This window comes from Mixophyes fleayi, chromosome 12 (genome assembly GCF_038048845.1).
Source record: "Mixophyes fleayi isolate aMixFle1 chromosome 12, aMixFle1.hap1, whole genome shotgun sequence".
NCBI lineage: Eukaryota > Metazoa > Chordata > Amphibia > Anura > Limnodynastidae > Mixophyes > Mixophyes fleayi.
In genome coordinates, this window is record NC_134413.1 from 84,969,626 (window position 1) to 84,986,383 (window position 16,758).

The following is a 16,758-nucleotide window of genomic DNA, read 5'->3' on the forward strand; positions in this document are numbered from 1 at the left end:
GACAGAGTAGCACGGAGTGTGAGACAGACAGGGTAGTACAGAGAGTGTGAGACAGACAGGGTAGTACAGAGTGTGAGACAGACAGGGTAGTACAGAGTATGAGACAGACAGGGTAGTACAGAGTGTGAGACAGACAGGGTAGTACAGAGAGTATAAGACAGACAGGGTAGTACAGAGTGTGAGACAGACAGGGTAGTACAGAGAGTGTGAGACAGACAGGGTAGAGAGAGTGGGAAATGGAGCGAGACAAATGCAGTAGATAATGATGGGGGGGGGGGGGGGGCAGGGGCCGCAGGGAGGGGGGGGGGGGGGGTGACCCAGGACATTGCTATGATAGGATAACAAGATGTCACTTCTGCGTACTTAGGACGTGTTACAGGAGCACCAGGGATCTGGGTGAGGTGGGCACCCGATGCCCCACACACATCATGGACACTGGTGTCACCTGGACCCTCCTGGTGCAGCTGTGGTATTTCACCATCACAGGTAACACCAGACACAGAACAGCAGCATGATGGGCTACTGACCATGTGTTATACAGGGAGAATGTGTTATACAGAGAGGATGTGTTATACAGAGACCATGTGTTATACAGAGAGGATGTGTTATACAGAGAGGATGTGTTATACATAGATCATGTGTGTTATACATAGATCATGTGTGTTATACAGAGATCATGTGTGTTATACAGAGAGAATGTGTTATACAGAGACCATGTGTTATACAGAGAGAATGTGTTATACAGAGACCATGTGTTATACAGGGAGAATGTGTTATACAGAGACCATGTGTTATACAGGGAGAATGTGTTATACAGAGACCATGTGTTATACAGAGAGAATGTGTTATACAGAGACCATGTGTTATACAGAGACCATGTGTTATACAGGGAGAATGTGTTATACAGAGACCATGTGTTATACAGAGACCATGTGTTATACAGGGAGAATGTGTTATACAGAGACCATGTGTTATACAGAGAGAATGTGTTATACAGAGACCATGTGTTATACAGGGAGAATGTGTTATACAGAGACCATGTGTTATACAGAGACCATGTGTTATACAGGGAGAATGTGTTATACAGAGACCATGTGTTATACAGAGAGAATGTGTTATACAGAGAGAATGTGTTATACAGAGACCATGTGTTATACAGGGAGAATGTGTTATACAGAGACCATGTGTTATACAGGGAGAATGTGTTATACAGAGACCATGTGTTATACAGAGAGAATGTGTTATACAGAGACCATGTGCTATACAGAGACCATGTGTTATACAGAGACCATGTGTTATCCATAGATCATGTGTGTTATACAGAGAGAATGTGTTATCCATAGATCATGTGTGTTATACAGAGATAATGTGTTATACAGAGACCATGTGTTATACAGAGAGAATGTGTTATCCATAGATCATGTGTGTTATACAGAGATAATGTGTTATACAGAGACCATGTGTTATACAGAGAGAATGTGTTATACAGAGACCATGTGTTATACAGAGACCATGTGTTATACAGAGACCATGTGTTATCCATAGATCATGTGTGTTATACAGAGAGAATGTGTTATCCATAGATCATGTGTGTTATACAGAGATAATGTGTTATACAGAGACCATGTGTTATACAGAGAGAATGTGTTATCCATAGATCATGTGTGTTAAACAGAGAGAATGTGTTATACAGAGAGAATGTGTTATACAGAGAGAATGTGTTATACAGAGAGAATGTGTTATACAGATAGAATGTGTTATACAGAGACCATGTGTGTTATACAGAGAGAATGTGTTATACAGAGACCATGTGTTATACAGAGAGAATGTGTTATACAGAGACCATGTGTTATACAGAGATCATGTGTTATACAGAGACCATGTGTTATACAGGGAAAATGTGTTTTACAGAGACCATGTGTTATACAGAGACCATGTGTTATCCATAGATCATGTGTGTTATACAGAGTCCATGTGTTATACAGGGAGAATGTGTTATACAGAGATCATGTGTTATAAAGAGATAATGGCTTTACAGAGATAATGATAAGCTACCAAGTATCTGTGTGCTACATGAAAGAACAGCCAGTGTTTATCTTATGTGCAGAATAATAAAGTATTTGCACCCCTTGTATTGTAACATGAAGAGTGCATACAGTCATGTAACTTAGGACTAGAGGGGCAGTGTGGGCACGTTCTGTAGGACACGTATGTGCAGTGTTGCGGATACACGTCTGTTAGGAGTGATATCTTTTGCACCTACCACAGGACTGGTGTAAGTCCATGCGCCACTCCCTCCTCGCTTCTGATTGGATGATTGCAGACTGATACCACAGCGCTCGAGCTTTGAGAGCCGCGAGGAGAGATCCGCGTTACAATTAACGTACTATCGGTAATAGTGCGCGGGCAACGCGGGCAATTTAATTCCCTCCTTCGAGTATGAATTGTTTTTTCTCTGTTACTTCTGTTTTCTCAGCCTTCTCCCTCCAGGGTTGATGTTATATGTTGGCCCCGCTCCTGTCTCCTTGTGAATACGGGGCTGCAGGTGTAGGGCCCTCTGGTCCCTCAGGGCCTGGGGCCACGGGGGCTGTCAGTGAGGCCGTCCACCTGGCCCTTAGTCTCTGTGTGGACTGTCTGACTCTCGGAGCTCTGTTGTATCGCAGTGCAGGTCCAGCAGGTGGAGTGGGATGTGGTGTCTCTGGCGATCCTCCACCGGCGGCGGTTATGTGACACAAATAACGTATGTCCCCCATCTGAGGATACACCCAGCTCTGCACCAGCAGCAGATACGTCAGCTGTACCTACAGACACACACTGGTACACACACTGGTACACACACTGGTACACACACACACACACACACACACACACACACACACACACACTGGTACACACACACAGGGACACACACACACTGGTACACACACACACACACACACACACACACACTGGTACACACACACAGGGACACACACACACTGGTACACACACACACACACACACACACACACACACTGGTACACACACACAGGGACACACACACACTGGTACACACACACACACACACACACACACACACAGGGACACACACACACTGGGGCACACACACTGGGACACACACTGGGACACACACAGTGACACACACACAGGGACACACACACTGGGACACACACTGGTACACACACAGGGACACACACAGACACACACAGGGACACACACAGACACACACTGGCACACACACACACACACACACACACACACTGGGACACACACTGGGACACACAGAGGGACACACACACACACACGGACACACACACGGACACACACAGGGACTCGTACACACAGTGACACACACAGACACACACTGGGACACACACAGTGAGACACACAGACACACACACAGACACACACACAGACACACACTGGGACACACACAGACACACACTGGGACACACACAGTGACACACACACACAGACACACACACTGGGACACACACAGTGACACACACACACAGACACACACACTGGGACACACACAGTGACACACACAGACACACACACAGTGACACACACACACAGTGACACACACACACAGTGACACACACACACAGACACACACTGGGACACACACAGACACACACACACACACACACACAGACACACACACACAGACACACACACACAGACACACACACTGGGACACACACAGTGACACACACACACAGACACACACACTGGGACACACACAGTGACACACACACAGACACACACACTGGGACACACACTGGGACACACACAGTGACACACACACACAGACACACACACTGGGACACACACTGGGACACACACAGTGACACACACAGACACACACACAGTGACACACACACACAGTGACACACACAGACACACACACAGTGACACACACACACAGTGACACACACAGACACACACACAGTGACACACACACACAGTGACACACACACACAGACACACACACTGGGACACACACAGACACACACTGGGACACACACAGTGACACACACACACAGACACACACACACACACACAGACACACACACACAGACACACACACACAGACACACACACTGGGACACACACACACAGACACACGCACTGGGACACACACAGTGACACACACACACAGACACACACACTGGGACACACACAGACACACACTGGGACACACACAGTGACACACACACACAGACACACACAGACACACACAGACACACACACACAGACACACACAGTGAAACACACAGTGACACACACACAGACACACACACACAGACACACACAGACACACACACACACAGACACACACACAGTGACACACACACACACAGACACACACAGTGACACACACACACAGACACACACACAGTGACACACAGACACACACAGTGACACACACACACAGACACACACAGTGACACACACACACAGACACACACACAGACACACAGTGACACACACACACAGACACACACACTGGGACACACACACACACACACAATCCCGAGTCATTGTGTCTCCTGGGAATATGTGAGTCAGGAGGTTCTCAGTGCAGTAATTAGAGCAGCCCCATACATACATCCAGGGGCTGTTTGTTACTCACACGCTGTATAGTAATCACTGTCTGTACTATCCATAATTATTAGTAACATTTATTTATAAAGCACCATCATACTCCGCAGCGCTGTACAATCAGGAAGATATTAACAAAGCGGCACCATCTAACGATATACGTAATTATACTACAAAGAGCACATTATATCCCCTAAATGGTGCAGCAGCCAGATCAGGAGACGTCGTCCCGTCTTATAGATAATAATCAACACGAAAACAAGAGAAACAGCAAAAAATTATCTAATACATAAACATATATGACCCCTTAGAGAAGAGTTTTCTGCTAATATTACATATACACATGTGTGCTGCTAACATTACATATACACACGTGTGCTGCTAACATTACATATACACATGTGTGCTGCTAACATTACATATACACACTTTTGTTGCTATATTGCATATACAGACGTAATGTAATGTGCTATATTAAATATATATGTACTGGTCCATGTGTGACCTGTTATACAGGGTACTGGTCTGTATGTGACCTGTTATACAGGGTACTGGTCTGTATGTGACCTGTTATACAGGGTATTGGTCTGTATGTGACCTGTTATACAGGGGTACTGGTCTGTATGTGACCTGTTATACAGGGGTACTGGTCTGTATGTGACCTGTTATACAGGGTACTGGTCTGTATGTGACCTGTTATACAGGGTACTGGTCTGTATGTGACCTGTTATACAGGGTACTGGTCTGTATGTGACCTGTTATACAGGGTACTGGTCTGTATGTGACCTGTTATACAGGGTACTGGTCTGTATGTGACCTGTTATACAGGGTACTGGTCTGTATGTGACCTGTTATACAGGGTACTGGTCTGTATGTGACCTGTTATACAGGGTACTGGTCTGTATGTGACCTGTTATACAGGGTACTGGTCTGTATGTGACCTGTTATACAGGGTACTGGTCTGTATGTGACCTGTTATACAGGGTACTGGTCTGTATGTGACCTGTTATACAGGGTACTGGTCTGTATGTGACCTGTTATACAGGGGTACTGGTCTGTATGTGACCTGTTATACAGGGTACTGGTCTGTATGTGACCTGTTATACAGGGTACTGGTCTGTATGTGACCTGTTATACAGGGTACTGGTCTGTATGTGACCTGTTATACAGGGTACTGGTCTGTATGTGACCTGTTATACAGGGTACTGGTCTGTATGTGACCTGTTATACAGGGTACTGGTCTGTATGTGACCTGTTATACAGGGTACTGGTCTGTATGTGACCTGTTATACAGGGTACTGGTCTGTATGTGACCTGTTATACAGGGTACTGGTCTGTATGTGACCTGTTATACAGGGTACTGGTCTGTATGTGACCTGTTATACAGGGTACTGGTCTGTATGTGACCTGTTATACAGGGTACTGGTCTGTATGTGACCTGTTATACAGGGTACTGGTCTGTATGTGACCTGTTATACAGGGTACTGGTCTGTATGTGACCTGTTATACAGGGTACTGGTCTGTATGTGACCTGTTATACAGGGTACTGGTCTGTATGTGACCTGTTATACAGGGTACTGGTCTGTATGTGACCTGTTATACAGGGTACTGGTCTGTATGTGACCTGTTATACAGGGTACTGGTCTGTATGTGACCTGTTATACAGGGGTACTGGTCTGTATGTGACCTGTTATACAGGGTACTGGTCTGTATGTGACCTGTTATACAGGGTACTGGTCTGTATGTGACCTGTTATACAGGGTACTGGTCTGTATGTGACCTGTTATACAGGGTACTGGTCTGTATGTGACCTGTTATACAGGGTACTGGTCTGTATGTGACCTGTTATACAGGGTACTGGTCTGTATGTGACCTGTTATACAGGGGTACTGGTCTGTATGTGACCTGTTATACAGGGTACTGGTCTGTATGTGACCTGTTATACAGGGTACTGGTCTGTATGTGACCTGTTATACAGGGGTACTGGTCTGTATGTGACCTGTTATACAGGGTACTGGTCTGTATGTGACCTGTTATACAGGGGTACTGGTCTGTATGTGACCTGTTATACAGGGTACTGGTCTGTATGTGACCTGTTATACAGGGTACTGGTCTGTATGTGACCTGTTATACAGGGTACTGGTCTGTATGTGACCTGTTATACAGGGTACTGGTCTGTATGTGACCTGTTATACAGGGTACTGGTCTGTATGTGACCTGTTATACAGGGTACTGGTCTGTATGTGACCTGTTATACAGGGTACTGGTCTGTATGTGACCTGTTATACAGGGTACTGGTCTGTATGTGACCTGTTATACAGGGTACTGGTCTGTATGTGACCTGTTATACAGGGTACTGGTCTGTATGTGACCTGTTATACAGGGTACTGGTCTGTATGTGACCTGTTATACAGGGTACTGGTCTGTATGTGACCTGTTATACAGGGTACTGGTCTGTATGTGACCTGTTATACAGGGTACTGGTCTGTATGTGACCTGTTATACAGGGTACTGGTCTGTATGTGACCTGTTATACAGGGTACTGGTCTGTATGTGACCTGTTATACAGGGTACTGGTCTGTATGTGACCTGTTATACAGGGTACTGGTCTGTATGTGACCTGTTATACAGGGTACTGGTCTGTATGTGACCTGTTATACAGGGTACTGGTCTGTATGTGACCTGTTATACAGGGTACTGGTCTGTATGTGACCTGTTATACAGGGGTACTGGTCTGTATGTGACCTGTTATACAGGGTACTGGTCTGTATGTGACCTGTTATACAGGGGTACTGGTCTGTATGTGACCTGTTATACAGGGTACTGGTCTGTATGTGACCTGTTATACAGGGTACTGGTCTGTATGTGACCTGTTATACAGGGTACTGGTCTGTATGTGACCTGTTATACAGGGTACTGGTCTGTATGTGACCTGTTATACAGGGGTACTGGTCTGTATGTGACCTGTTATACAGGGTACTGGTCTGTATGTGACCTGTTATACAGGGTACTGGTCTGTATGTGACCTGTTATACAGGGTACTGGTCTGTATGTGACCTGTTATACAGGGTACTGGTCTGTATGTGACCTGTTATACAGGGTACTGGTCTGTATGTGACCTGTTATACAGGGTACTGGTCTGTATGTGACCTGTTATACAGGGTACTGGTCTGTATGTGACCTGTTATACAGGGTACTGGTCTGTATGTGACCTGTTATACAGGGTACTGGTCTGTATGTGACCTGTTATACAGGGTACTGGTCTGTATGTGACCTGTTATACAGGGTACTGGTCTGTATGTGACCTGTTATACAGGGTACTGGTCTGTATGTGACCTGTTATACAGGGTACTGGTCTGTATGTGACCTGTTATACAGGGGTACTGGTCTGTATGTGACCTGTTATACAGGGTACTGGTCTGTATGTGACCTGTTATACAGGGTACTGGTCTGTATGTGACCTGTTATACAGGGTACTGGTCTGTATGTGACCTGTTATACAGGGTACTGGTCTGTATGTGACCTGTTATACAGGGTACTGGTCTGTATGTGACCTGTTATACAGGGTACTGGTCTGTATGTGACCTGTTATACAGGGTACTGGTCTGTATGTGACCTGTTATACAGGGTACTGGTCTGTATGTGACCTGTTATACAGGGTACTGGTCTGTATGTGACCTGTTATACAGGGGTACTGGTCTGTATGTGACCTGTTATACAGGGTACTGGTCTGTATGTGACCTGTTATACAGGGTACTGGTCTGTATGTGACCTGTTATACAGGGTACTGGTCTGTATGTGACCTGTTATACAGGGTACTGGTCTGTATGTGACCTGTTATACAGGGTACTGGTCTGTATGTGACCTGTTATACAGGGGTACTGGTCTGTATGTGACCTGTTATACAGGGTACTGGTCTGTATGTGACCTGTTATACAGGGTACTGGTCTGTATGTGACCTGTTATACAGGGTACTGGTCTGTATGTGACCTGTTATACAGGGTACTGGTCTGTATGTGACCTGTTATACAGGGTACTGGTCTGTATGTGACCTGTTATACAGGGGTACTGGTCTGTATGTGACCTGTTATACAGGGTACTGGTCTGTATGTGACCTGTTATACAGGGTACTGGTCTGTATGTGACCTGTTATACAGGGTACTGGTCTGTATGTGACCTGTTATACAGGGTACTGGTCTGTATGTGACCTGTTATACAGGGTACTGGTCTGTATGTGACCTGTTATACAGGGTACTGGTCTGTATGTGACCTGTTATACAGGGTACTGGTCTGTATGTGACCTGTTATACAGGGTACTGGTCTGTATGTGACCTGTTATACAGGGTACTGGTCTGTATGTGACCTGTTATACAGGGTACTGGTCTGTATGTGACCTGTTATACAGGGTACTGGTCTGTATGTGACCTGTTATACAGGGTACTGGTCTGTATGTGACCTGTTATACAGGGTACTGGTCTGTATGTGACCTGTTATACAGGGTACTGGTCTGTATGTGACCTGTTATACAGGGTACTGGTCTGTATGTGACCTGTTATACAGGGTACTGGTCTGTATGTGACCTGTTATACAGGGTACTGGTCTGTATGTGACCTGTTATACAGGGTACTGGTCTGTATGTGACCTGTTATACAGGGTACTGGTCTGTATGTGACCTGTTATACAGGGTACTGGTCTGTATGTGACCTGTTATACAGGGTACTGGTCTGTATGTGACCTGTTATACAGGGTACTGGTCTGTATGTGACCTGTTATACAGGGTACTGGTCTGTATGTGACCTGTTATACAGGGTACTGGTCTGTATGTGACCTGTTATACAGGGTACTGGTCTGTATGTGACCTGTTATACAGGGTACTGGTCTGTATGTGACCTGTTATACAGGGTACTGGTCTGTATGTGACCTGTTATACAGGGTACTGGTCTGTATGTGACCTGTTATACAGGGTACTGGTCTGTATGTGACCTGTTATACAGGGTACTGGTCTGTATGTGACCTGTTATACAGGGTACTGGTCTGTATGTGACCTGTTATACAGGGTACTGGTCTGTATGTGACCTGTTATACAGGGTACTGGTCTGTATGTGACCTGTTATACAGGGTACTGGTCTGTATGTGACCTGTTATACAGGGTACTGGTCTGTATGTGACCTGTTATACAGGGTACTGGTCTGTATGTGACCTGTTATACAGGGTACTGGTCTGTATGTGACCTGTTATACAGGGTACTGGTCTGTATGTGACCTGTTATACAGGGTACTGGTCTGTATGTGACCTGTTATACAGGGTACTGGTCTGTATGTGACCTGTTATACAGGGTACTGGTCTGTATGTGACCTGTTATACAGGGTACTGGTCTGTATGTGACCTGTTATACAGGGTACTGGTCTGTATGTGACCTGTTATACAGGGTACTGGTCTGTATGTGACCTGTTATACAGGGTACTGGTCTGTATGTGACCTGTTATACAGGGTACTGGTCTGTATGTGACCTGTTATACAGGGTACTGGTCTGTATGTGACCTGTTATACAGGGTACTGGTCTGTATGTGACCTGTTATACAGGGTACTGGTCTGTATGTGACCTGTTATACAGGGTACTGGTCTGTATGTGACCTGTTATACAGGGTACTGGTCTGTATGTGACCTGTTATACAGGGTACTGGTCTGTATGTGACCTGTTATACAGGGTACTGGTCTGTATGTGACCTGTTATACAGGGTACTGGTCTGTATGTGACCTGTTATACAGGGTACTGGTCTGTATGTGACCTGTTATACAGGGTACTGGTCTGTATGTGACCTGTTATACAGGGTACTGGTCTGTATGTGACCTGTTATACAGGGTACTGGTCTGTATGTGACCTGTTATACAGGGTACTGGTCTGTATGTGACCTGTTATACAGGGTACTGGTCTGTATGTGACCTGTTATACAGGGTACTGGTCTGTATGTGACCTGTTATACAGGGTACTGGTCTGTATGTGACCTGTTATACAGGGTACTGGTCTGTATGTGACCTGTTATACAGGGTACTGGTCTGTATGTGACCTGTTATACAGGGTACTGGTCTGTATGTGACCTGTTATACAGGGTACTGGTCTGTATGTGACCTGTTATACAGGGTACTGGTCTGTATGTGACCTGTTATACAGGGGTACTGGTCTGTATGTGACCTGTTATACAGGGTACTGGTCTGTATGTGACCTGTTATACAGGGTACTGGTCTGTATGTGACCTGTTATACAGGGTACTGGTCTGTATGTGACCTGTTATACAGGGGTACTGGTCTGTATGTGACCTGTTATACAGGGTACTGGTCTGTATGTGACCTGTTATACAGGGTACTGGTCTGTATGTGACCTGTTATACAGGGTACTGGTCTGTATGTGACCTGTTATACAGGGGTACTGGTCTGTATGTGACCTGTTATACAGGGTACTGGTCTGTATGTGACCTGTTATACAGGGTACTGGTCTGTATGTGACCTGTTATACAGGGTACTGGTCTGTATGTGACCTGTTATACAGGGTACTGGTCTGTATGTGACCTGTTATACAGGGTACTGGTCTGTATGTGACCTGTTATACAGGGTACTGGTCTGTATGTGACCTGTTATACAGGGTACTGGTCTGTATGTGACCTGTTATACAGGGTACTGGTCTGTATGTGACCTGTTATACAGGGGTACTGGTCTGTATGTGACCTGTTATACAGGGGTACTGGTCTGTATGTGACCTGTTATACAGGGTACTGGTCTGTATGTGACCTGTTATACAGGGTACTGGTCTGTATGTGACCTGTTATACAGGGTACTGGTCTGTATGTGACCTGTTATACAGGGGTACTGGTCTGTATGTGACCTGTTATACAGGGTACTGGTCTGTATGTGACCTGTTATACAGGGTACTGGTCTGTATGTGACCTGTTATACAGGGTACTGGTCTGTATGTGACCTGTTATACAGGGTACTGGTCTGTATGTGACCTGTTATACAGGGGTACTGGTCTGTATGTGACCTGTTATACAGGGTACTGGTCTGTATGTGACCTGTTATACAGGGTACTGGTCTGTATGTGACCTGTTATACAGGGGTACTGGTCTGTATGTGACCTGTTATACAGGGTACTGGTCTGTATGTGACCTGTTATACAGGGGTACTGGTCTGTATGTGACCTGTTATACAGGGTACTGGTCTGTATGTGACCTGTTATACAGGGTACTGGTCTGTATGTGACCTGTTATACAGGGGTACTGGTCTGTATGTGACCTGTTATACAGGGTACTGGTCTGTATGTGACCTGTTATACAGGGTACTGGTCTGTATGTGACCTGTTATACAGGGTACTGGTCTGTATGTGACCTGTTATACAGGGTACTGGTCTGTATGTGACCTGTTATACAGGGTACTGGTCTGTATGTGACCTGTTATACAGGGTACTGGTCTGTATGTGACCTGTTATACAGGGTACTGGTCTGTATGTGACCTGTTATACAGGGTACTGGTCTGTATGTGACCTGTTATACAGGGTACTGGTCTGTATGTGACCTGTTATACAGGGTACTGGTCTGTATGTGACCTGTTATACAGGGTACTGGTCTGTATGTGACCTGTTATACAGGGTACTGGTCTGTATGTGACCTGTTATACAGGGTACTGGTCTGTATGTGACCTGTTATACAGGGTACTGGTCTGTATGTGACCTGTTATACAGGGTACTGGTCTGTATGTGACCTGTTATACAGGGTACTGGTCTGTATGTGACCTGTTATACAGGGGTACTGGTCTGTATGTGACCTGTTATACAGGGTACTGGTCTGTATGTGACCTGTTATACAGGGTACTGGTCTGTATGTGACCTGTTATACAGGGTACTGGTCTGTATGTGACCTGTTATACAGGGTACTGGTCTGTATGTGACCTGTTATACAGGGTACTGGTCTGTATGTGACCTGTTATACAGGGTACTGGTCTGTATGTGACCTGTTATACAGGGTACTGGTCTGTATGTGACCTGTTATACAGGGTACTGGTCTGTATGTGACCTGTTATACAGGGTACTGGTCTGTATGTGACCTGTTATACAGGGTACTGGTCTGTATGTGACCTGTTATACAGGGTACTGGTCTGTATGTGACCTGTTATACAGGGTACTGGTCTGTATGTGACCTGTTATACAGGGTACTGGTCTGTATGTGACCTGTTATACAGGGTACTGGTCTGTATGTGACCTGTTATACAGGGTACTGGTCTGTATGTGACCTGTTATACAGGGTACTGGTCTGTATGTGACCTGTTATACAGGGTACTGGTCTGTATGTGACCTGTTATACAGGGTACTGGTCTGTATGTGACCTGTTATACAGGGGTACTGGTCTGTATGTGACCTGTTATACAGGGTACTGGTCTGTATGTGACCTGTTATACAGGGTACTGGTCTGTATGTGACCTGTTATACAGGGGTACTGGTCTGTATGTGACCTGTTATACAGGGTACTGGTCTGTATGTGACCTGTTATACAGGGTACTGGTCTGTATGTGACCTGTTATACAGGGTACTGGTCTGTATGTGACCTGTTATACAGGGTACTGGTCTGTATGTGACCTGTTATACAGGGTACTGGTCTGTATGTGACCTGTTATACAGGGTACTGGTCTGTATGTGACCTGTTATACAGGGTACTGGTCTGTATGTGACCTGTTATACAGGGTACTGGTCTGTATGTGACCTGTTATACAGGGTACTGGTCTGTATGTGACCTGTTATACAGGGTACTGGTCTGTATGTGACCTGTTATACAGGGTACTGGTCTGTATGTGACCTGTTATACAGGGTACTGGTCTGTATGTGACCTGTTATACAGGGTACTGGTCTGTATGTGACCTGTTATACAGGGTACTGGTCTGTATGTGACCTGTTATACAGGGTACTGGTCTGTATGTGACCTGTTATACAGGGTACTGGTCTGTATGTGACCTGTTATACAGGGTACTGGTCTGTATGTGACCTGTTATACAGGGTACTGGTCTGTATGTGACCTGTTATACAGGGTACTGGTCTGTATGTGACCTGTTATACAGGGTACTGGTCTGTATGTGACCTGTTATACAGGGTACTGGTCTGTATGTGACCTGTTATACAGGGTACTGGTCTGTATGTGACCTGTTATACAGGGTACTGGTCTGTATGTGACCTGTTATACAGGGTACTGGTCTGTATGTGACCTGTTATACAGGGTACTGGTCTGTATGTGACCTGTTATACAGGGTACTGGTCTGTATGTGACCTGTTATACAGGGTACTGGTCTGTATGTGACCTGTTATACAGGGTACTGGTCTGTATGTGACCTGTTATACAGGGTACTGGTCTGTATGTGACCTGTTATACAGGGTACTGGTCTGTATGTGACCTGTTATACAGGGTACTGGTCTGTATGTGACCTGTTATACAGGGTACTGGTCTGTATGTGACCTGTTATACAGGGTACTGGTCTGTATGTGACCTGTTATACAGGGGTACTGGTCTGTATGTGACCTGTTATACAGGGTACTGGTCTGTATGTGACCTGTTATACAGGGTACTGGTCTGTATGTGACCTGTTATACAGGGGTACTGGTCTGTATGTGACCTGTTATACAGGGTACTGGTCTGTATGTGACCTGTTATACAGGGTACTGGTCTGTATGTGACCTGTTATACAGGGTACTGGTCTGTATGTGACCTGTTATACAGGGTACTGGTCTGTATGTGACCTGTTATACAGGGTACTGGTCTGTATGTGACCTGTTATACAGGGGTACTGGTCTGTATGTGACCTGTTATACAGGGTACTGGTCTGTATGTGACCTGTTATACAGGGTACTGGTCTGTATGTGACCTGTTATACAGGGTACTGGTCTGTATGTGACCTGTTATACAGGGTACTGGTCTGTATGTGACCTGTTATACAGGGGTACTGGTCTGTATGTGACCTGTTATACAGGGTACTGGTCTGTATGTGACCTGTTATACAGGGGTACTGGTCTGTATGTGACCTGTTATACAGGGGTACTGGTCTGTATGTGACCTGTTATACAGGGGTACTGGTCTGTATGTGACCTGTTATACAGGGTACTGGTCTGTATGTGACCTGTTATACAGGGTACTGGTCTGTATGTGACCTGTTATACAGGGGTACTGGTCTGTATGTGACCTGTTATACAGGGTACTGGTCTGTATGTGACCTGTTATACAGGGTACTGGTCTGTATGTGACCTGTTATACAGGGTACTGGTCTGTATGTGACCTGTTATACAGGGTACTGGTCTGTATGTGACCTGTTATACAGGGTACTGGTCTGTATGTGACCTGTTATACAGGGTACTGGTCTGTATGTGACCTGTTATACAGGGTACTGGTCTGTATGTGACCTGTTATACAGGGTACTGGTCTGTATGTGACCTGTTATACAGGGTACTGGTCTGTATGTGACCTGTTATACAGGGTACTGGTCTGTATGTGACCTGTTATACAGGGTACTGGTCTGTATGTGACCTGTTATACAGGGGTACTGGTCTGTATGTGACCTGTTATACAGGGTACTGGTCTGTATGTGACCTGTTATACAGGGTACTGGTCTGTATGTGACCTGTTATACAGGGTACTGGTCTGTATGTGACCTGTTATACAGGGGTACTGGTCTGTATGTGACCTGTTATACAGGGTACTGGTCTGTATGTGACCTGTTATACAGGGTACTGGTCTGTATGTGACCTGTTATACAGGGTACTGGTCTGTATGTGACCTGTTATACAGGGTACTGGTCTGTATGTGACCTGTTATACAGGGTACTGGTCTGTATGTGACCTGTTATACAGGGTACTGGTCTGTATGTGACCTGTTATACAGGGTACTGGTCTGTATGTGACCTGTTATACAGGGTACTGGTCTGTATGTGACCTGTTATACAGGGTACTGGTCTGTATGTGACCTGTTATACAGGGTACTGGTCTGTATGTGACCTGTTATACAGGGTACTGGTCTGTATGTGACCTGTTATACAGGGTACTGGTCTGTATGTGACCTGTTATACAGGGTACTGGTCTGTATGTGACCTGTTATACAGGGTACTGGTCTGTATGTGACCTGTTATACAGGGTACTGGTCTGTATGTGACCTGTTATACAGGGTACTGGTCTGTATGTGACCTGTTATACAGGGTACTGGTCTGTATGTGACCTGTTATACAGGGGTACTGGTCTGTATGTGACCTGTTATACAGGGTACTGGTCTGTATGTGACCTGTTATACAGGGTACTGGTCTGTATGTGACCTGTTATACAGGGTACTGGTCTGTATGTGACCTGTTATACAGGGTACTGGTCTGTATGTGACCTGTTATACAGGGTACTGGTCTGTATGTGACCTGTTATACAGGGTACTGGTCTGTATGTGACCTGTTATACAGGGTACTGGTCTGTATGTGACCTGTTATACAGGGTACTGGTCTGTATGTGACCTGTTATACAGGGGTACTGGTCTGTATGTGACCTGTTATACAGGGTACTGGTCTGTATGTGACCTGTTATACAGGGTACTGGTCTGTATGTGACCTGTTATACAGGGTACTGGTCTGTATGTGACCTGTTATACAGGGTACTGGTCTGTATGTGACCTGTTATACAGGGTACTGGTCTGTATGTGACCTGTTATACAGGGTACTGGTCTGTATGTGACCTGTTATACAGGGTACTGGTCTGTATGTGACCTGTTATACAGGGTACTGGTCTGTATGTGACCTGTTATACAGGGTACTGGTCTGTATGTGACCTGTTATACAGGGTACTGGTCTGTATGTGACCTGTTATACAGGGTACTGGTCTGTATGTGACCTGTTATACAGGGTACTGGTCTGTATGTGACCTGTTATACAGGGTACTGGTCTGTATGTGACCTGTTATACAGGGTACTGGTCTGTATGTGACCTGTTATACAGGGTACTGGTCTGTATGTGACCTGTTATACAGGGTACTGGTCTGTATGTGACCTGTTATACAGGGTACTGGTCTGTATGTGACCTGTTATACAGGGTACTGGTCTGTATGTGACCTGTTATACAGGGTACTGGTCTGTATGTGACCTGTTATACAGG

General features: G+C 45.5%; 1 protein-coding gene across 3 annotated transcripts in view; it reads left to right on the forward strand.

Moving 5' to 3' along the window:
• The first annotated feature begins 342 nt into the window (after positions 1-342).
• The window catches only part of LOC142109135 (immunoglobulin superfamily member 11-like), a 41,982-nt gene continuing 25,566 nt past the window's right edge, over positions 343-16,758 (forward strand). For 2 of the 3 annotated variants that reach the window (XM_075193193.1, XM_075193194.1), the window contains exon 1: positions 343-486. In XM_075193193.1, coding sequence (XP_075049294.1) covers positions 429-486 — 58 coding nt within the window. In that variant the 5' untranslated portion in view covers positions 343-428. The remainder of the gene's footprint in view (positions 487-16,758) is intronic. The other variant, XM_075193195.1, reaches the window with a different exon arrangement.